Here is a 21,203-nt window from a genome sequence, read left to right as displayed (position 1 = left end):
ATCATGGCGCCCGTTTTCTCCCTTTGCACCAGCCTCCCCCGGCAGCTCCCCAACCCTGCCCAGCTGCGGCTGCCCCTGCTGCAGGATGATGTCAGCGCCAGCCAATCGGGGCGCGCCGGGCTGGCGCGGCCTGCCTGCCCATTGGCTCCCGCGCAGCTCCCGCCCCCCTCCTGACTCCGTCTCCGCCGCGGTTCGCTGCGGAGCCGCAGCCGAGGCACAAGTGGGGGGAGGGGAATAAAAAAAAAAAAAAAAAAAAACCTACACAAAAAACCGACAACCAAACCCACCAAGACGCCAGCCGCCATTTCGCGCAACAACAGGCAGAACCCGAGCGAGCAGCCCCAGCCAAGCGCCCTAAGGAGAGAGAGAAAGAGAGAAACAGAGACACACGCACAGAAGAGTTAGACAGGAAAAAATACCCATAGACTCCGCCATGATCACAAGACGTTTAATCGCCCCCCTCCTCCCTCAGACTCAATGCCCCATTACAGCCGCCTCCTCTGCGTCCAACCAGCTAGCAGATCCCTTCACCTCGGCTCCCTCCTGCCGCAGCAGCAGCTGTTTAGAGCCCCAAACTCCCTCTGCCCAAGGTGTGGGGGGACGCTAGTCTATGGCGCTGCGGCTAACTGCTTCTCCAGTCACCCGATTGTGGCGGCTCCATCGAGGCAGGGTAAGAGCTGCCAGCCCAGCTTTTATCTGGTGCCCCGAGTTTGCGCACTGAAGGAGGCTCGCTCAGCCCCTGGTGGGCGTCGAACGAAACCCCAGCCGCCGCCTCCCCTCCCTCAATCAGCCGTATCGCTGGAGGGGCTGAAGCCGGGCAGGGAAGGCAGGGCGGCGTGCGGGCAGGAGAGGAGCTGGGAGGGGATATGGCGAAAGGAAGAGGAGCTGGGTACAAACGGCAGAGGCTGCGCCTGCCCCGGAACGCCGAGCGAGCCTCTCGCTTTGCCGGCTCCCGCTGGTCGGGATAAAAGCAGACGTACCTGCTCCCCAAGTGCCGTTCCCTAAAGGGGAAGCTAGGCTCCTTCCCTGCAGAAAAGAGACGCCTTCAGCTAGTGCTGTCCCACTCGCTTTAAGAAAAGCAGCTCTCTCCCACTTGCCTTATACACGAGCCTTAAACGCTCCGGGGAAGATTCTCAGCCTCGAGTGTCTTACTGACAGGGGAGATTCAGCCAGAACCTCCACATCGCCCTGAACGGGTCTCAGTCAAAGCTCCCGCTCCCTCCCCCTTCTCGCCCCCCTCTTCCCCGCCCCTCAAGTAAGTTCCTCTGCCCGTGTGAGGGCCTGCGGGTCTGCCCAGCTTTTCGCGTACTTTGTGGCGGAAATTTACTCCTCAGCTTGAGATTCATAAAGAATAGGTATGCTGAGAGCAGCGACGCTGGTGAGGAGGAAGCCGGAGGTGGGGGGTAGAGCAGCTGAGGAGGGAGTTTTGGCGTTTCTGCCTCAGAGGATGCAGTTCTGAGTCAGACATCCGCCCGCCCGCCTTCCGTTCCACAACAGCCCGGGCCGGAGCCCCTGCCCCTCCCCCGCGGTCTGCGCCTCCGGGGCTGCGGATCGCCCCCGGCAGCCGCCCCAGCTGCGGCCGCCCCTCCTCCGCTGCCCTACTTCCCTCCGCACCTCCTCACAGCCCCCCTGCCCAGCCCCTGCCGCAGTCTGGTGTCTCGGCCGCGCCCAGACCCGAGCCGTTCAGCGTAACGTGCAAAGCGCTGTTGCAAAATGGACACTGAGGGCTCGGCGGGCGCAGGCTGCGCTCCCAGCCCATAAGCAAAATGGCGGCTGTTTGGCTTCGCCTTGGTAACCCTGCCCCTGCCAGGCGGGGCGGGTGAGCCCCGTGCAGTGGGAGGGAGGGGAGAGCGGACGCCATTTTCCAGAGAGAGGCAGTGACATAGAAGGGAGCGTAGGAGGCTGAAAGGAGGGAGACACGGGAGCAGCGGCGGCAGCGGGGTTTGTACACAGGTCCCAAGGCAAAGGCGCTTCCGAGCTGGTCCCTGTAGGGTTCTGCGCACTGAGCTAGGTTTGGGGGGAGGGGGGGTCTCCTCTTTCCTTTCTTTCCCTTTTCTTTCTTTTACCAGAGCCTGCTGAGGGCTGAGTCCTGCCTAGGGTAGGGATATCCGCAGTGGGGCTGTTGCATTGTTTTGGTTGGGATAGAGAAGGGGTTCAGCTGAGGGGTCCTGCTGCCTGGCCTGTGACCATTACAGGTGAGTCTTTGGTTATTACCAGCGTATTCTGCTGTGGGTGCTTTGGGGAGGGGGGGTGGCAAAAAAGGAGCGAAATGCGACGGGAACGTCTCATTACCCCCGGAAGGGAGCATAACTCCCTTCCACCCTGAAATGTGTTCAAATTCTGTTTAAGTTGCCTTGCATTTGTTTTTCCTTTTGTGGGGTTTGGTTAAAAAATGGCAGGCTGTCGCTATATCTTGTGAATATGGCGGGTTACTGTAACTGGAGGAGCTGAGGAGAATTTTTTGGCAGTTATGCCAGATTTATGCATTATGCTTGGAAAAAGAGCCTAAAGGGGCTATTCTGTGACAACATACGCTTCCTTAGACTGGTGGTTTTAAGAACGGGTTTGTGTGTTACTGGGACTGCGTATTGAGTTTTATGAAGCTTAGGGAAAACCTATTCTCTTCCTCCATCCTGTATATTTTTGCTTTGTGGTACTAAAATGGCTCGTTATAGGCCTAATCTCTCTGCCTTCCACACCCCCGCCTCCTTTCCTCCCTCCCTGCTAATATCTCCGCTCCGTGGTGTAACCTGGACAAACGGAAAGCAGTCCTCAAGAGTTTCTGTGCCAATTTAAAAGGGGATCATTCTCTCCACCCCCTTTCTTCAGGGTGTAAGTAGTTATATCGGTGCATCCCTTTCTTGCTGTAGTTTCTGCAGCCAGTGTTCGGGTTCCTTGGGTGGCATATTTCAATCTCTTCCGTAAAGAAATAAATATTGGTGGGGTAGACCCCATTGCTGCAGACGTAGGGGAGGAGAAACAAACGGTTCACTGTGTAGTACTAAATAGGGTAGAGAAACATAATATAGCCTGATTATCAAGTCCTCTATTCCCCCATACTCAGCCATTAGGGAATGTGCGGTGGCTAAAAGCCCTGAGGTCCCTAAAATGGTACATACTACGCGTCGTTAAAAGCAGAAGTTTAGTGCTGCATCTAGATTTAGGAATGTTTTAGGCTGTTTATTTACAGCACCTTAAAGGAATAATAACGAAACGTTTTTGTTATTCAGGGCTCAGATCAGAGAAAAGAAAGAGATATCCATGGCTGTACTTATAATGCATGATTAATGGATTATAATCACTATACTTTTAAAGTTACTTTTCAAAAAATGTGGAGCAAATTTTTTAATTTCCCTCTTTTGTCCTTTAGAGATTCTAAAAATGGCGGCCTCAGGCTGATGTTGTGGTAATCTAATCAGCTCGGGTCCTCCACACCCCATGCAGTGCGTTTGTCTGCAGCATATTAGAGTCTTATTATGTTTAAATGAAAAGACCGTTCCCTTCAAATAACGTACAAAACATCTCTTGACTTTACTGTGATTTAAAAATGCTGTGTTCCAGCTGATTAATTTTATTGGTTATGTGTGTGAAAGGCAAGTGAACGAGACCACTCTTGTCGGGGAAAAGGGGGGTGGAAAGAGGCAACAGACTCAAGCAGCTTCTCTGAGGGGTGTGTATAGGTTGCTGTAAGGTAATAGTATAGAGGTTTAATAATTTGGAAAAGCTCTGGCGTTTGTGATGGCTACTGTACGTCGGTCCATCCTATTAACGACGTAAAAGCAGTAATATTTGTCAAAATAAGTAGTGGATTAAGATCACTAAAACAGTCAGCTAAATTCTTTGTGGAACCACGTTTGTGAACGTCATGTTCACCTTCCAGGAAATACCTTTGCTGGACATCGGGGTAGTAATTCCATGTATTCATGGTTTGAGAATACTAAAAGAACTTAATATTTATGGAAATAATGCATGCGAGATTATAACCTGTTACTTTATTAAGACGCGGAATTTGTTCTGCCACCATGTAATCTTTGTATTACATTTTTTTCTTCAGTTTATTTAGCATATTGCCGTATAAATTGTATATGTGGTAATATACATACAAATATTGAGGGAAAGTGCAGTTCCTAACCTCTAATTTTTTTCCTGAATGAAATATGAACCTTTTAGTATCACCACTATAAATATGTTTGGGTGGGGGGAAGGGAGGTCACAAGGATTTATTATTTGGTAGTCGGTATAGTGTACTTCGATACAAACTGTGGAGCCTGCAAACCGTATGTTTTAAGCAACAACAAAAAAAAAGAAATTAATTTTTCACCTTTTTTTTTTTTTTGGTATGCCTGTCTTTAATGTTGTCCTTGGTTTAATGAGGTATGAATTCCTATTCTAGTACAGCTTTGGAACCTTCTGGATTTAAACAATCAAAAGTGCGGTATTGAAATGGCAAAACTGTCTTCAATCTCTGAAGAATTTTAATTTAGATACCGTTTAGAAGGCCTGATGTGTGGTTTAAGGTACACCTGAAGTTGAACATTAAGATAGTAAGACTTTTAGAGTGGTGTTAATGCATGCCTTTCGTCTGTTTTGAGGCCAAAGGCTGAGTGATTTCAACCACCAAGTGATGCGTTAATAGTCCAGTAATGCATGCTTCCATCATACCTTCCTTATTTATGTAGATTTGATTTTTTTAATAAACCATGTCTTACTCTGTTTATTAAAAAGTATATGAATAAGATTCTAAAGAGTGTACGTATGAGCCTTTTTGGAAACCTTTTGCCTGTTTCTTTCCTCTCCTTAGGTTTACAGCTCCTGTTCTTGTGAATAATTTTTTTAACATTATGACTTAGAGGGCTATGCAGCTCTGCAGTCTAACTCCATGGCCTCAGTCATGTTCTCAAACAGACATCTGATTCAAGATTAAAATGAAAAGAAAATAATTTTGTATGCTTTATAAAAACTGTTGGGGGGGGGGGGGGAGGGGAAGGAATGAAATAAAGCCAAAGATTGAAAAACTCATACTCAAATTTTACAGCTGTTCTTATAGATTGCAAATTTTATGCACTAAGAACCTCTTGGGAATTTTGAGATCTTCCAGAGTTTTCCTGTATGAGTTTTAGTGAGTCAGTTTGCCTTTGTGACTCAGTTTCTCCATTTGTAAAAACAGACCTGTGATTTGTTTTAAGGAGACAATATTACAAAGGAAATACTGCCTTTATTTTTTAACTCCATTGATGTTGATATGTTAAAGTATGTTCATAAAAAGTGAAATACCCCCCCAAACTAATAAATACTTCTTGAAAGAGGGAAGGTTTGAAATCAAAATTTCTTTTTTTCAAGAGAGATTTCTGATGTACAAACATTGTGTTACAAATGCAGTAATATGGACTGTAGTTCTAAAACCGTTTATGTATCTTCAAGCTTTTCATATCTGAAGGAAAAATCTGCTTAACTGTCACTTAGCCTTTTGGGTGAGCTTTTTTGCCATCTGGGAAATTTTAGAGAGGAAATACTACTGGCTTTTTAGACTATATCTAGGGGAAGTTTCTCTTAGCACTAAAATTCAGATTACTTTTAGGAGTTGCATTACCTCATATCTTTGGTACAGTTTCAGCACACACAACTGTTAATATTCTGTTGGAAAGCAACAGAAATACAGAAACTGGTGTCACACTGAAGGCTGTAGTGTCTCTCTAGTCCTGATCTCAGTTTGATTTAAGGACAGTCTTAATTTTGCATGCATGCTAATGCTAATTTTAGTAAGGACTATTTGTGGGACATAGTTAAGGTGTGGTGTACGAAATTGTAGAATCGTGGCATTGTTCTGAGTAGATTAATGCAAATGAAGGTTTAATGAAAGTATTTTGCTGTTTTCGTGTAACATTCTAACAAAATTCAATGGGGGGGGGGGGTGTAGATTGGTGAAGATATAAAATAAAACCCAATTCAGACTTCTGGAGGGATCCCAAAGAAGTCCGTATATGTTATTGGCCTTGTGACTTCCATACAAATGAGCATTTGTGAATCTCTCAAAAGCAAATTTTGTTGGACAGTGTTTTTGGAACAGTTACAGTGTTTAAATGTTTCCACTGTGCAAATAGTAGTTTTGATTTACTGCTAAGAATGAAACCTAAGGCATCTCGGGGGGGGGGGGGGGAGGGGGAAGTTTCAGCATATGTAGAATGTGGATTAAGAAAAAAAAATACTAGTTATTCTTCCAAATTCTGGATTATTTAAGATATTAATTGTAGTGGGCTTTTGAATGTTGCAAGATGAATATTTCTAACTACATCAGTGTTCACATTTTCTTACTAACTAAAGAATTGTACTCACAAAAATTAACCTAATCTCTTTGAGGATCCAAAATTCTGCTCGTGACCTTCTTTCTACAAAAAAACCTGCTATTGTTGTATTCAAAGGCAAAGCTGTTGTTACCTTTAAGGCATAACAAACTATTTACAAGAAACCTTGTCAAGGTTTCATATACTTGCTAGGAGATATTGAGATTATTTTTATTTCCTCTTACAAATCTTAATGCAGTATTAATGAAACGGGCAAGATTTTAAACTCTGCTGGTTGTTACAAAATTGTAATAATTAAGGTTATATGTAAACCTTTGAAGCCAGTTTTGTTGTACAAAATATATATTTTTTTTAATGTGCCTGACTTAAGTGCTTTCTTATCTTTATTTTTTATAATTAAAATATTTGGTAAGAACTGTGGTAAATCATAGTGTCCACTCAAGTTGTGTTTCAGAAGTACAAATGAAGAATATATTGAAGTAGCACACAGATTGCATCCAGTGCAAGTAAAATGTGTTTGTTAGTTTTATATATTTTAAGTAAGAGTGCGCTCTCTCCTTTCGTGTGATAGTTCATACACTGCTTAGATGGGGATGCAGTGTTGTAAAACTTAGGTGAGACTTGCAAGGGACCAGCGGTTTTGCAAATCAGGCTAAGTATGGGAATGCCAAAACAGTATTGATCCTAGAGCTAGCATTTAGTTTTAAGTTAACATTTTCAATAGGTGTAGATATTAAAATGTCATAGTGTGGGCTCAAGTTTAGAGGAGCTTTTTTTTTATCTTATTCTCCTTTGTAGTTGTTTGTTGTGTATTGTTTTATGCCATCGTAGTCTAGGTAATCATTCACTTTTGTATCTTTATCTCAAAAATAAATTACCGTCAAGTTCAAAGACAAGATAAAATGAGATTTGAATGACATTATTGTACTTCATTAAAACTTAAGACGCAGGGTCTATAATCTGTTGTCCATTGTTGGTTATTTCATCAGTCATAGGAAGTGATGAAATTAATATCCTATATTTACAAAGCAAGAATTTAAAATGTGTACAGGATGGTAGGTTTGGATCTTTTACCTTGAGGAGCTCTGAATATTTAAATTGGTTCAGTGTTCATTATTCTCTAACTCTTCTAACTTGACTAGGTCTAAAGATACTTTTTCCTTTAACAGTTGGTGATGCTCTTAGCTCTTTTTGTCTACTCAAGGAGAGTTAACTCCTAATTAGTATGGTTATAATGGGGCTGTGTTTAAAACCATATCACAAGACAGATGATGTTCCACGTCTAGACAGTTAATCCTATCTTAACTGTTCGTTTAAAGAAACTTTTCCAATGAGGAATGTTTTTAGTAGGTTTTACTTAAACTGAAGGTGAAGACCTGAGAATTACAGCAACTTATTTATAGCTTTTTGGGGAAGGTATAGAGAGATTACACCTCTGATTTGGTTTCCAAACCTATCATTCGAGAACTGTGAAAGAAATGAGAATACTTTTATATATAAATGATAAACAATACAGTAGTTATTTTACTGGTTATAAGGATAAGGTTCCTCCCTCAGGTGCTTTACCAAGTAATACAGCTAGTTGCTCTTTTTTTTCCTTAGGGTAGAAACACTTGATGGGAATCTTATTCTTTAATATCATTATGCAGGATTTTTATGAATGACTATAGTGGTTTTTTGTAATGTTCATTCTCTACTCTCTCTTGCTTTCCAATCACATCTTTTGTACTGGAAAACAAAGACAAATTCTGCATCTTTTCTTTTTCCCCTTCTGTGTGGCAGTAGTGTTGAAAGTTAAAAGCTGTGTTTTGTGCTTCCATTGCTGGGTGGAATTTCTTTGTTGTGTTTATTCTAAGATGGGGTATTTCATATCTTTGTTACTACAATTAAAAATACATACTGAGATCTCCTTTGAAAACACAAAGGTGTGAAGTTACAAATGCATGGAATCTGAATTTCTTAACACAAATCAGTTAATATAGTTTTGCAAGACAACTGCAATTGAAATGCTTTTTGTTTACTTGAAAGTAGGGAAGAGCTTTTGATCTTAAACTTCTGTGGTTTTTTGGCTGTCCTTGAACATGACATAGTCCCTTCCATCTGTTCTCTCACCCTCTCTTGCCCTCTTCTTCCCAAAATCTTAGTAAAGAGCATTGAAATACTGCAGATTGTTACCAAGAAATATAGTCCAGGTTGAACTGTGGTTAAAATTACATAAGAGTTCTTCTAACTGATAGAAAGAATTAAAGTTTGGAAGAGTGCAGCTTTCTGACTTGCTTGTGTTTAGATTCCTAAGCCTAAGTGTAACAATTAGGTGAATGTTTACAAACTGCTTCCACAAGTAAAAGTAGAAGCGCTGTTGTGCTAGTCATGTAAATCAACTGCCACTGATAAAACAGGGGAACTAGTTTTTGGAATCTACCTAAGTGAAAACATGTCAAAATAAAATTTGCTTAGCTGAAATCTCAGACTTCAAATAAGTCGAAAGAATTTACTTCTTGTATAGTCGGTATCTAATAATTACAGTAGACTCCCAAGTCTTATTAAGCAGCATAGAAAAAATAACTTAAGTGAATCATTTTATTTGATGTCATGAAGCCAGCAAAATATTTAGATTGTTGAAGGCAATACCAGTATGTGTTTGTAGCCACATGTTTTTCCCTCCAAAAGCATTACTTCTTCTTGGGAGGAATATTGGGCCTTAGAATTTAGACCTTCCAGTGACTGAATCACCATGATGTATACTGTTACATTTAATAAAAAAATAAATATACTTAGCCCTTAGAGTTGTAGACAGGACTTACAGAGTATTCTCACGTAATGTGGATTGTATGTGCTTGCAGTAACACTGCAAGTTTGTCAAGAATAATAACTTAAGGTAACAGGTGTAAATAATGTTTTCTTGGGGAATAATTGGTAAGTCACATACAGGCATTTTGTGTAAGTTTAATCAACAGTTATTTACCAGTTTGTGGTAGATGGAGAAAAATGTTTGCAGTAAAACAGCCGATAAAAAGAATGAGTTAAAGCCAAGATCTTTTTACTGGGAAACTACTTTGTTTTCTTAACCTTTGAATTTCTGTTTAAAGGAGTTTTACATCTTGCAGTGATATAGTATAACATACTAATGTAAGGTAGCTAGAATATACTTCTTCAAGCAATAAGCAATATTGCTATCAAAAAGTATTTTTTTCCTCTTAATCTTCATGTGTTGTACTTGTCTTGTACTTAACGATTCCTTGACTCTTCAGCTCAAATAATTGATAATTTTTGAATGGATAGGCCTTTTTGTGTGTGGCTTATTTTAAGAAGTATGGCAGGTGTTTAGTAAACTTGGAAACATCAAATGATGGCAGTTAATTTTCAATTTTGTGGGCTGCTTCCTGTAAATATAAAAACTAAAATCTGTAAGCGTGGTATTTTTCTGTATACCTCTGCTTACTGCTTCTTTGATAGATTTCTGTTCAATAAACTAATTCTTATTCTTTCTGTAACTGCATTTACCTTTATTTCCCTTCTACCACTCATTCTTTTTCTCTTCCTAGTCCCGTATTTTGTCTAACTTCCACTGAGAGAAGAAAAGAAGGAGTGAAGAGAGAGAAGAGGTAAGAGGAAGTCTTCCATGTTTTAATGGACTGGCATAAATATTTGAGGAAGAGAGATTGCTTTCTATCACTTCTTCAGGAATACACAAGAAGAGCACTCCTGGACCAGACAGTAAAGGGAAGATAGCCTGTGGCCAGTGGAAGCTAGCTCTTCTGTATGGCACAAGCTTTGCTAACTGACAGACTGATTCTAGGTTTATACTTCAAAGGGCAGCTTTCTTTCCATTGACTAGAGTTGGTGTAATGTACGTAATGACCTGTATACTGAAGAATTGATACTTGCATGATGGAAAGTCGAAGTTTTTTATGCATGAATCTTGAATACCAGGGAGGAGGCAGGTTTTTTTTTTCTTCTTTGTTTTAGATCCCAAACTCAAGACCAATTAATGAAGTTTGGCTGTCATTCCAGACATGACTGAAGTCTTTGTTGAATGTAAAGTCGTGTATTTATGGTATCAGGATATTTATAAGTATGGTAATGAACTCTTGACTTCACCATGCTTGTTCTTACTCTATATTGGCATTGGATTAAAAGCAAAGTAGTAGGAAGAGCCCTACCCTGTAGTAGTTTGGCTGTAATAGCTGTGTTTCTTAAATAAGTTGGTCTAATGATCACTAGGTCTCTGTACAACCAATAACTTAAAAAACAAAAATTTGATACAGTTAGGGACTTGGTACCCTTGAGATCTCTGAAGCTTAATGAAGATGCAGAAGGGGTTGGAAAGGGGCGGCTATGAGCAGTGTCCTGGGAGAAGCAGGGAGAGGAACTATAATGATTTTAGCTGTTATCTGTCATGTATGTAACTCCAAACCAGCCATAGCAGGTACTTTTTTTTGTTGTTTTTGGCTGGTTTACAGGGCATGAGAGAAGGTGGTGAGATGGACCTGACTACTGATGATGTTTAGGCCAGTGTGGATGGCATAGGAGGTTATCGAGGGGCTTGTGAATGAGGCCAGGGCCAGTTAATATTGTGATGAGGAAGATGGGGAGGAAGATATTGCTATGAGGGATATAGAGAACATTAGGTCAGTGGGAATATTTGGGCACAAACTGAAAATACATAGGAAACCAGATTTCTTTTAGAACAAGTTGTTTCTTCTATGTGATTTGCAGGAGTTGGTCATTAATGGGTCCTAATCTGTATATTGTATTTGAGCATGCCTACTGTGTCTCATTTTTACCTACTACCCTTTTTTGTCTCAGCACAAATTTGAAGTAAACTGCTAACTTACCTGTTCGGTTACCGTAGAGAGCAGCAAACAGTAGCAAAGGCCTGAATTTGGACTCACAGTTGTTTCTAAGCCTGCATACTTCATACTGCAACTGCAGTGGTGTAACATTTGGAAGTTGGCTATCCCTCCTAATCTCTTAGCAAAATCTATACCATGGTGGAGCATGTCAGGAGAAACAGAAAGAACTTCCTTGTGGGTAAGATTAGTCATTTATTTATGTATTCGGCTTCTAGGTCTGATTAAAGATGTGTTATCTCCTTAGAAACAGCTAGCAATAAATAAATATTCAGATCACTTTGATATATGTATTTATGCTACGTATATATATGCTGCCTATATTTGTTCCAGATTTGTGTGTAAATGCATATGTATACATATATCTACACACATGAGTGCACAGAGTAATTCACTACTTGAAGGATATCTAGAGTATACCATTAAAATGTCAGTTTCTAGCACTAGTTTTCCAAATAACCTAACTATTGTATAGAAAAGATGTGAGTGCCCTGAGCAGTAGTAGAAAGCAGAAGTTTAGCAAAGCATAACATTTTTTTAGTAAAATCTTCTTAATGTTTTCTTCTCTCTCCTCCCTGTAAACCCCCTCCCCCATTTAAAAAAAAAAAATTAAAAAGTTAAAAAAAAAAAAAAAAGATTATGATTTTAGGCAGGGAAGCCAAGTAGGAAAACTCCGTTTGTTGGCTCTGTGACAGTTCAGGACAGTAGTTTTCACACTGGATTTGTGGACTAGGACACACTATTGATAGGTGCATTTTCACTTAGGAATTTCTCCTGTACAGATTGTGCTATGGCATAGGTATATCAACTTTTCTTAGGTCCATTCTTATGGATTTCTTTGTGAGAAGGGTGGTTCCCATGACCACAGGTTAAAATTACTGCCCTGTAAATCTGAAGGAAGGCATGACAAGAATTGCTTTTGCTAATGATTGCAAAACGTGTATACACATATGATGTAATCGGGGGTAGGGAAGAGGAAAATGTTTAGAGTGCATGCTCAATAAAAGGCAACTTATGCATAGAAAATGTTTTTAAGTGTTTGTCCTCTAAATTCTGTTTTTCCCTTTTTCCAGCGTATGTAGGCTTGATTTGGTATCTCAATTTTAAGGTACATAACTACGTTCCTGTGTGCTATATTGAGTACCAGCACTTCAAATACGCTTTTATTCACCTCTCCTTATAAAGAAAGCATTTTTAAGAGGAAGGAAAGCACCAGCACACCTTGTAGAGTATTTTTCCTGGTGTGGTAAGAAAAACAGACAGAATACTACCTTTTGGTCATGTGTCTATTACCTGAGATGACTTGCATAAACAACTAACACCAAGATCAGCAGGAGTCAGCAGAGGTCTGAAAGCAGTAGTACGATCTTGGAAATCTTTGCATCTTACCAGAAAGACCCTGTTGAGATAGGAAACTGTAGTTTCAGAGTGATCCTGTGTGACTCTGTAGAGCAAGCCTGGACCCACAGTAGCATGACTTTTCTACTGGGAGCAGATGGAAGTTGGAGTTTTGGTTTGGGCTTAGTGCTATATGGGTACAGGTAGATTGCTTTTACATTCAAATTGACTTGATGTTACAACCAGATTAGCATCGTGTGCTGGTTGAACTGAAAGGTCTTGCTTGACTCAAGACTTTTATGCAACTAATTTGTGTATTTTATGTCTGAATCATTTTCATCTGTAAATCTGATAATTCTTGTCTACCCTTCCTCTTCTTCCTTAGTCCATGCACGAGTGGCAAATTGACTGTACAGATCACTTTGTTTCAGCAATTTCATCTGTTTGTTCCAGTAAGCTTCAAGTTAATTCCCTTAGATTTGTGCACATCCCTTAAAAATGAATCATTATGTATACTGTGTGTATTCTGATACTTAAATACTGCCCCAGGAAATTGTTACTGATTTTGCCTGTATTTAAAGGGTGTGAGGCAATGGGTTTACCAGTACTCTTAGTTTAGCAAAAGAGCCTCTTCTGTGCTTGTGCTCAGGGGAAATAAGCTCTGCTTCAACATGGGGTGAACTGCTCATTTCTCCAAAAGTTGGGAAACACAGGCTGTAACTTTTCAGATGTTCAGGAGTGATAAGTATTCTCAGATGTTTCAGTTACTCAATTTACTAAATATGGGTAAATTATCACTTTAACCTTTTATACATCTTGTAATATGTATTAAAAGTTATATCTTTTGCTTTTAAGGAAAGGCAGTTGGCATATGTAGATCGGTTAGAAGGTTTTGATAAATTTTTTTCCCTTTAGTTATGTATATTTCATATATAGACCTTGTGAAGATGCAGAACAGACACAGGGCAGAGGTGGTAATTTGGTTAGTATATTAATCTTTCTGCAGTGACATTAGTTAAGGACTTTGAGGTAAAGTTGCATGCATCAGTATAAAATCTGAATAATTATTTATCTTAAGCCAGCACTGTTTCCTCTCATGAAATACTTGGCATAATTATAGGCTAATCTAAATATAATTAGATTTTTCTCCCTTAAACTTCTGCTCTGCATTTAGGGATGCCCTGGTAATTCTGTCTGCAGAGGCATTCTGTGATGAAATCCCCAAGCCTTGAAACATCTGAACTATGTGACTTTTTTTTTTTTTTATCTTTTAATTGTCAGTGGGTGGTGACTGATAGAGGCAATTGCTAGAAAAAAATAGTGAAGAACTTCAGGTGTATAGTGAAGTCATAAAAACAGGAACAAGAAGACTTGATATTTTTGTAATGCCTAGTGATGTGAGAAACTTGAACTGATTTAGCTATCAGCTTGCTAAAATTAGCGTAGTCTTTTGTGTCTGTGGAAAATTCTTAGATTTGAACTAAGAAATAATTTAATCGTAAGCTTAATTCATGATGTCACTGATGTCCCTTTATAAATTAGAAAGCACATGTTGTATTGCACCTTGCTTTCAATTCTATTCCTAACTTCTATAGTGCATTTTTTCCCCTAACTTTTAAATGCTTTTTCTCTTTAGTATCTATCACGTGACAACAGAATCTGGAAATTGATTTATGGGGAAGGAAAGACAAGGAACAATGGCATTGTCTGTGTAAAAAGCTGTCAGATGTACTAAGAAGAACAAAACAGATTTCATTAATTTTTTTCCCCTCTTTGGCTTTTGTAGTGTTAGGGGTAAATGTGGATTAAAAACCCCCAAAATAAATGAAAAATCCCACCTTGTTGTAATAAGTATATGGTATTATCTTGATATATTAATTTCTCTTGAGGATTTTTTATCGTTAAGGCAAAAAAGTTGTTAATGGTGCTGCCACCACTTCTTATCTTTGATTTTCCTGAAAATTTTTGCATCTCTGTACCCAGATGACAGCTTTAGTATTCTTGCACACACAGCATAGGTTCTAGCAGGCTCTTAGTCCTATTTCCTCTTCCCTCTCCTTTCTTAAAAAAGGTTAAATGTCTTGTGAAGGTGAGCTGCCAATGTAGCATAGAACCATGTGAGTTGTACCTTTCCCAGTAGAGCAAGTACTGTTTGGTTTCTTCTGTCTTGAAAAATATGCTTCATGATTAATAAAAGTAAAGGTAAGAATAAAGAGTTCTCTGATCAGATTTATGTTGTTACTTTCTGTTTGAATGTAAGTACTGGGAACTCAGTTTCTGAATCTATAAAACAAAATGCAAGTAAAATTATTTAAATGTTTTAAAAATATTTTTCCTACCTTCTTAGAGAAAAAAAAAAAAAGAAACAAAAAAAGACACTTACATGGAAAATGCCATGGAAGGATTTGTCTGGACTCTTGACACTTAGAGGATGATTGATAGCTGGGATTATGGAACCTTGTTGGAGTCATCTGGACAGTTTGGCTAGACTTCAAGTTCTTATTTTTCAAGTGTACTTTCTGTCTAGGTGATCTATCATCTGCTTGTTTCCTGAAACTGTTCTATATAGCTTTTAATGGTCCTACAAGAAGCAGGTGGAAGGAAGGAAAAAAGGCATGCTGGTAAAGTAGTCCTGGAGTTCCTTTCTGCCAACATCTGATCGTAGTAACTGGATCTCATTTTGAATGTTCGGACCCTGTAGGATTAGGTTCAAAAATACTGATGTAATGTCAGGAGATTACCCGTTTACCTTCTGATTCAAGAGTTGAGCCCTCTATATTTGTGGTTTTGGTTGGTTTTTTTTTTTTTTTCTTCCTCCGTCAGTGAAAAAGTTAAGTTTTTTTCTTCTGCTGTCACACAATTGATCTTAGAAGGACATGGTAGAAAGGAAACATGTGGTCTTCGTTAGACCACAGAATAATGTTGTGTAAGTGGAATACCTCAGGGATAATATGTAAGTTATTTTCTGTTGTTTAATGCATAAATGATGTTCTTTGTACAAAGCCACACAGATGAATAATTTGGAATGTATTGTGCTCTTGTATTTCTGTTGTTAGAGCACAATTCATTTAAAAGAAATGGTTCTGGTACCATAAACAAAGTGGATCATGAGAAGTATGGTGAGGCTTCAAATATTTTAGACTTGATATGGCCATTAAGTCAAAAAGCTCCTGTGTATTCTCTAGAGAGAAAAAGAACTTGGATAGAAAATGTAAGTCAATGTGATTGAATTGGTAAAGTGCGGTAAGTGTCTTGCAGGAGGTTGATCTTGCACAAGGTAAATGCTTTAACCAGCTTGATCAAAAAGTGTTTTGGGTTTTTTTTTTTAGATGAAAATTGTAGTATTAGGGCAAGGTAAACTTTTTAACTGCAATTAAATAAAAGCAAAATTTCTTCAAATAAGGAATGTGCTTTCCTATAATAAAGCTGTGCTGGTAGGGTGGTAATGAAGAAAATCTGATGAATCTAAGAAATTGCCGAAATTCTCTCAAAGCTTACAGTGTATTATTGCTAAAAGAATAGTGGGCCCTAACAAAATTGGAGGTCCTCTACTGTTGAGATTAAGGCATGATAGATGAGCTACTTTGCCCAATAAAGAGCTGGTCATTGAACTTTGGACCAGCAATTTTCATAGAATCATAGAATATCCTGAGTTGGAAGGGACCCACAAGGGTCATCAAGTCCAACTCCTGTCCCTGCATAGGACAACCCCAAAAAGCATACCATATGTCTGAGGACATTGTCCAGTTACTTCTTGAATGTTGTCAGGCTTGGTGCCATGACTACCTGCCGGGGGAGCCTGTTCCAGTGCTCCACTACCCTTTGGGTGAAGAACCTTTTCCTAATGTCCAACCTAAACCTCCCCAGCATATCTTCCTGACATTCCCTTGGGTCCTATCATTGGTTGTCAGGGAGAAGAGATCAGCACCTGCCCCTCCTCCTTCCCTCGTGAGGAAGCTGTAGACTGATGAGGTCTCTTCTCAGTCTCCTCCAGGCTGAACAGACCAAGTGACTTCAGCCGCTCCTCGTGCGGCTTCCCCTCTAAACCCTTCACCATCTTTGTGGCTCTCCTCTGGACACTCTCTAGTAGCTTTGTATGCTTTTTGTATTGTGGCGCCCAAAACTGCACACACTACTCAAGATGAGGCTGCACCAGCGCAAAGTAGAGTGGAACAATCACCTCCCTCGACCAGCTAGCAATACAGTGCTTGATGCACCCCAGGACACGGTTGGCCCTCCTGGCTGCTGGGGCACACTGTTGACTCGTGTTCAAATTCATGTTCAATTTTTATATAGTGCCTTTTAACTATATGACCCTGAACTTAACTAGACAAACCAGTGTGGTCTTTCTAACTTTCAAATTCATGTACTGCTTGAAGAAAGACTTTTCTTAAACAGTAAGTTGTGTATAATCTGCTTGGATTGTAGGAAGACTTCTTCTCTAGCACCCTTCTTTCCACTCCTCCTGGCCAATTATTTAAATGAAATGCACATATGAAAACAATTTCTTAGAAGGCCATGGGTGACAGATTGTCAGAGTTCTGAAAGAATGACTTGAAATAGATGGGTACTTGCAGAAATTGGAAACTACCATATTATGATATCAGATAGTATTTTATGACTCATCTAAAATACCAAGCTTCAAGGGATAAGCAATCACTTTTAAGATGGATAAGGAAGAAAGTTCCCCAGTGTTTACACTGTTTTCTGTTCTGAACTTTCCAATTGTTGTAGTATAATCCAATAAAAGTTCTGGGAATGTTTTAGTGTGTTACGACAATACTTCCGGTTCTGATGTGACAGAAAATAATTGTTTTCCTTCACCCCAAATCTGGTATCACTGTGGTCTTCATCATTGGATGGCCTATAAGGTCACAGTTCTCTTAATAAGTGAGCATAGTGTGGTGAATTTATCTTGGGTCTCCCCCCACCCCCATTATGGGAGTTTGTTGAGGGTGGCTACTCATAAATAATGAGCTATATTTGTTTGAAATCACTTGTCTGTGTAGGTGTTGAGAGCCGGTGACTGCCTCCATTCTTCCGTACTTAACCATAGGCAGAGGAAAAATTTTGTGCATGTGTGTGTGGTGAAGACCTGAAATCTTAAGGTGGTAAAAATAATGAGGTAGTATAACAATCATGTTCTGCTTCCTTTTGGATGGAACAAAGTCTGTTTAATGCTGTTTGGCAAAATAAATCCGAGTTCCTGAAGTCTCTGATTTTATTCAGAGTAGATCAGTCTCTTGGAATTTTTGAGGGAATTCTGACTAAGGTTTAAAGATGTGTTTCAATAGCTTGTTGTAGGGTAACAAGTTTATCTTGGCTCTGTTCCTCCCCCCCATATTTTTTTTTTTTTTTTTCCCCTTACAAGAGTGGTGACATATTTGCTTGGTCAGAGATGGTGTCATTAATTGGGCCATGTGTTAGCAATTAATTTTTTATCTATACATAGCTCTAAAAACATATACATAGCGCTCTCTCCTTTTTCTGCATTACTTAAAAAAAAAAAAAAAAAAGCCCCAGATTTCACTTGATTCTCAGATTTGGTAACCACATCTCTTCTTTCTGTGTTGACAATGAAGGTCACTTGAATATATGATGATTGGGTAATCTCAGTTGTTCTATGTAAGTTTGCAGATGTCATAGCCCATGAGGCAGCTGTGTTAAGGCAGGTTCTTCACTTGCATCAGTCTCCTGGGCATTTTTGCCTCCATTAATTTCCAGTTGTTATTGTACCTGGTCAGAAGCATTTAAAGAAAATTCAATTAAGAAAACCCACACACTGCCAAAAGCAATTTTAACTGCGAGAAACGTGTTGATCCCAGGCAGTGGTGTCCAGTATGTCTTTTAGACCTACTTTGAAACATACTAAAACTGTTTTTTAGAATTATCCAATAACAAGCACAAAATAAAATCTCTATTATGCTTATGATTTGTTAGCGTAGGTGAAACTGCAGTTGGTAGTGGAACAACCCTTAACCTGTGATAGCTGATTTCTGATCTGATCTGAATTCTCTCAGTGCCAGGAGGCACACAAGGTGCGAATATGTTCTTCCACTTTGATCGGTCTGCGGCTGCGTGCTCTGGAGTCCCAAGGGCCACAGCGCAGTCTTCTGTTGGTTTTTTCCTCAAGACATGACCGATCCAGTTCCATCTCCTCCTCCTCCTCACTTCATTACTGATTTTCTCCATCTCCGAGTTGATGCTGGTCGTTTCTGCAACTTTTTATTTTTTTTTTCCGGGAGGAGGTAGTTGGCCTCCTGCCCAACCCCCATGACTTGGAGGGCCAGTGGTTTTTCTGTCAGGGTGGCCTTCCCTTAGGCTGCGTTGGTTCGCGGCACCTTCTTCAATTTTATCCGGTGCACCCTCCAGAGAGGGATCCCCTATCCACCACCCAGGGGACGCGCCTTCTAGCCGTGCAGCCCCAGCCGAAGGGTGATAGCTGATTTACCTGGACTAAAAAAAGTTGATGGTTTCCTTTCAATTATTGGGTGATAGCTGATTTACCTGGACTAAAAAAGTTGATGGTTTCCTTTCAGTTATTGGATAGGAATTAATATAAATTTTTTACTTTTTCGGAAGAAGAGAACTAAATGGTAAGCTGACGTTTCCTGTAAGTTATAGATGAGGCTATTCGAGGTTCTACCCTATGAGTAAACTATATGGTGACAGAATGAGTGCTCACTTAAACTGTAAGAGCGGCCTGGGGTTTCTTTTATGCCTGCTACTAAAAATATTCTATACCTGGTTTTGGTTTAACAGGTTTTTGTTGCTGCTTACTCTTGAAAATAGTATTTTTTTTTTTTTCCTTAATTTTATGCATAGCTAGTGATATAGTTTGACATTTGTGGTATTTGATAAGAAAATGCTCAGTGTTTAAATGAGGAAAGCAAGATATACCAACGGCTAGTTGGCCTGATTTGCTTTCCAGTTCATTGTATTTGGTGACTCATGTAATGGGACCAAAACACAACTTCTGCTGTCTAGAGGGAGAATGAACTGTAGAAGGTTTAGGCACTTAAAGCATACCGAGATGTTTGACGTTGTCAGACTTCAGTAGTGAGATAAAACAAGAAGTTAGATGAAGACTTGGTGGCAACTCATACCTTAGAGATGCCCTGTAGATGCCACTTCATCATCCTGAAGATACTAACTTTATCAATAAAATGTGCACATTCAGATGTAAGTCCACAATGCTTTTCTGAAGTCCTTTTTAATAAGTACCCTATTTTTCTCTGGAGGCTTGTTAGTTTTTCTTGGCAATCTAGTGTTTGGCAAGGATGAGTGTGTTAAAACATGTTGATGTCAAAACTGTTGGGCTTTTGTAGCCTTCAACTAAGATACTACACTTTTGTCAGATGGGAGGAGTGTATTTATTAGGCACTGTATGTGTTTCATTGCGAAGTGGTCTATGTTCTTGCAATTTTGACATTTTGGAAGGAGTTTGCAATTATTCATTATGAAAGTATTGAAGATGGGGGTATTTTGCTTCAATTGCCTAGTCACTTGTGGAAAACCTTGTCTATATTAGGCTACAAAAAATGCATTAGTTTACTAATCTGTGAATAGAGGCAGCTGAAGTGCTATGTGTATCTTCTCTCCTGTACTTGGTTGGGTGTTCTGCTCTACTCGGTAAGAGGAGTGGGAGACTAGTAGTAACTGGCATACAGGTAGGATTGTTGTATTCACTTGTGCGAGTCAAGCAGATTGTAGCTTTTCTCTACAATTAAAAACTACTACTGATTCTTTTTAGTTTACTACTTTAAAAAAAAAAAATCACTTTGAAAAGTGGCACCCGATGTGTTTAATATCTTCTGATGGTGGTCTATTAAAATGAGATGGAAATTGTTTCATATCATTACTGTGAATCATTAGAATGCTTTCAGTTTAAAAAAATACTGAATGGAAGTTATGACACTGTTTCTTTTGACATCCTTAGTTTGTATTGTGGACATTGAAATTTTTTTTTTTTTAAAGTGCAAAACAAAAGTGAACAATGCTCTCTAAGAAATACTTGAAAATTCTGTAACCATGTTTCTATTGAAAGGTACAGCAACTGAGCTCTGACAACATAGAGCACTAAGCAAATGTACTTCACATTCAGTAAGTCTGCAATAAAGTGAATCTTTGTCACCTCACTGAATGTGATGAATGATTTTTTTTTTAATCACCAATTTAAATGATAAATTTTTTGTCAGTTTGTAAAGTTTAGGCCTTAAGATCATTGCACACTTAAAATAAGTGTATTCGTAGTTAACTTTTAAAGAAGATTGAATGTTTTATTTTCCTTGTGTAAAATAAAACTAATGAAATAATTGTGACAGATAAAACTTAGTGGGTTTGGTTTTTTGTTTGTTTTTGGGTGGTTTTTTTTTTTTTTTTTTTTGTTTTTTTTTTTTAAAATACGTGATGTAAAATTGCCTGGGTTTAAAGTGAACTGACTCAATCTTCTGCTTTGTGTTGTGTTTTTTTTTTTGTTTTTAACAGGGTTTGTGGATGCACTTAGATGTTTGCAATGAGCACTGTGGCTGGCATGCCCCAGTGTTTTGGATACCAATGCATAGGACTCCGTAGTAATCGAATTTATCAGAAACGAACGTCATGAGCATAGCGATCCCATTGGGGGTTGACACAGCAGATACTTCTTATTTGGAAATGGCTGCAGGCTCAGAGTAAGTATGTGAATGTAATTTGTAAGTTTTCTTATCTT

At 39.5% G+C, this 21,203-nt stretch overlaps 1 protein-coding gene across 1 annotated transcript in view; it reads left to right on the top strand.

Moving 5' to 3' along the window:
• Positions 1 to 1,788: 1,788 nt before the first annotated feature.
• KMT2E (lysine methyltransferase 2E (inactive)) overlaps positions 1,789 to 21,203 on the top strand; it is a 64,343-nt gene continuing 44,928 nt past the window's right edge. The window contains 3 exon segments of the mRNA XM_082309453.1: positions 1,789 to 2,195; positions 9,848 to 9,907; positions 20,981 to 21,165. Of these exon segments, the coding sequence (XP_082165579.1) occupies positions 21,095 to 21,165 (71 nt within the window). The 5' untranslated portion in view covers positions 1,789 to 2,195; positions 9,848 to 9,907; positions 20,981 to 21,094.

The sequence above is a fragment of the Platalea leucorodia genome (genome assembly GCF_965183815.1).
Source record: "Platalea leucorodia genome assembly, chromosome: 4".
In the NCBI taxonomy this organism is placed as follows: domain Eukaryota; kingdom Metazoa; phylum Chordata; class Aves; order Pelecaniformes; family Threskiornithidae; genus Platalea; species Platalea leucorodia.
This window is presented reverse-complemented; position numbering and strand designations above follow the sequence as displayed.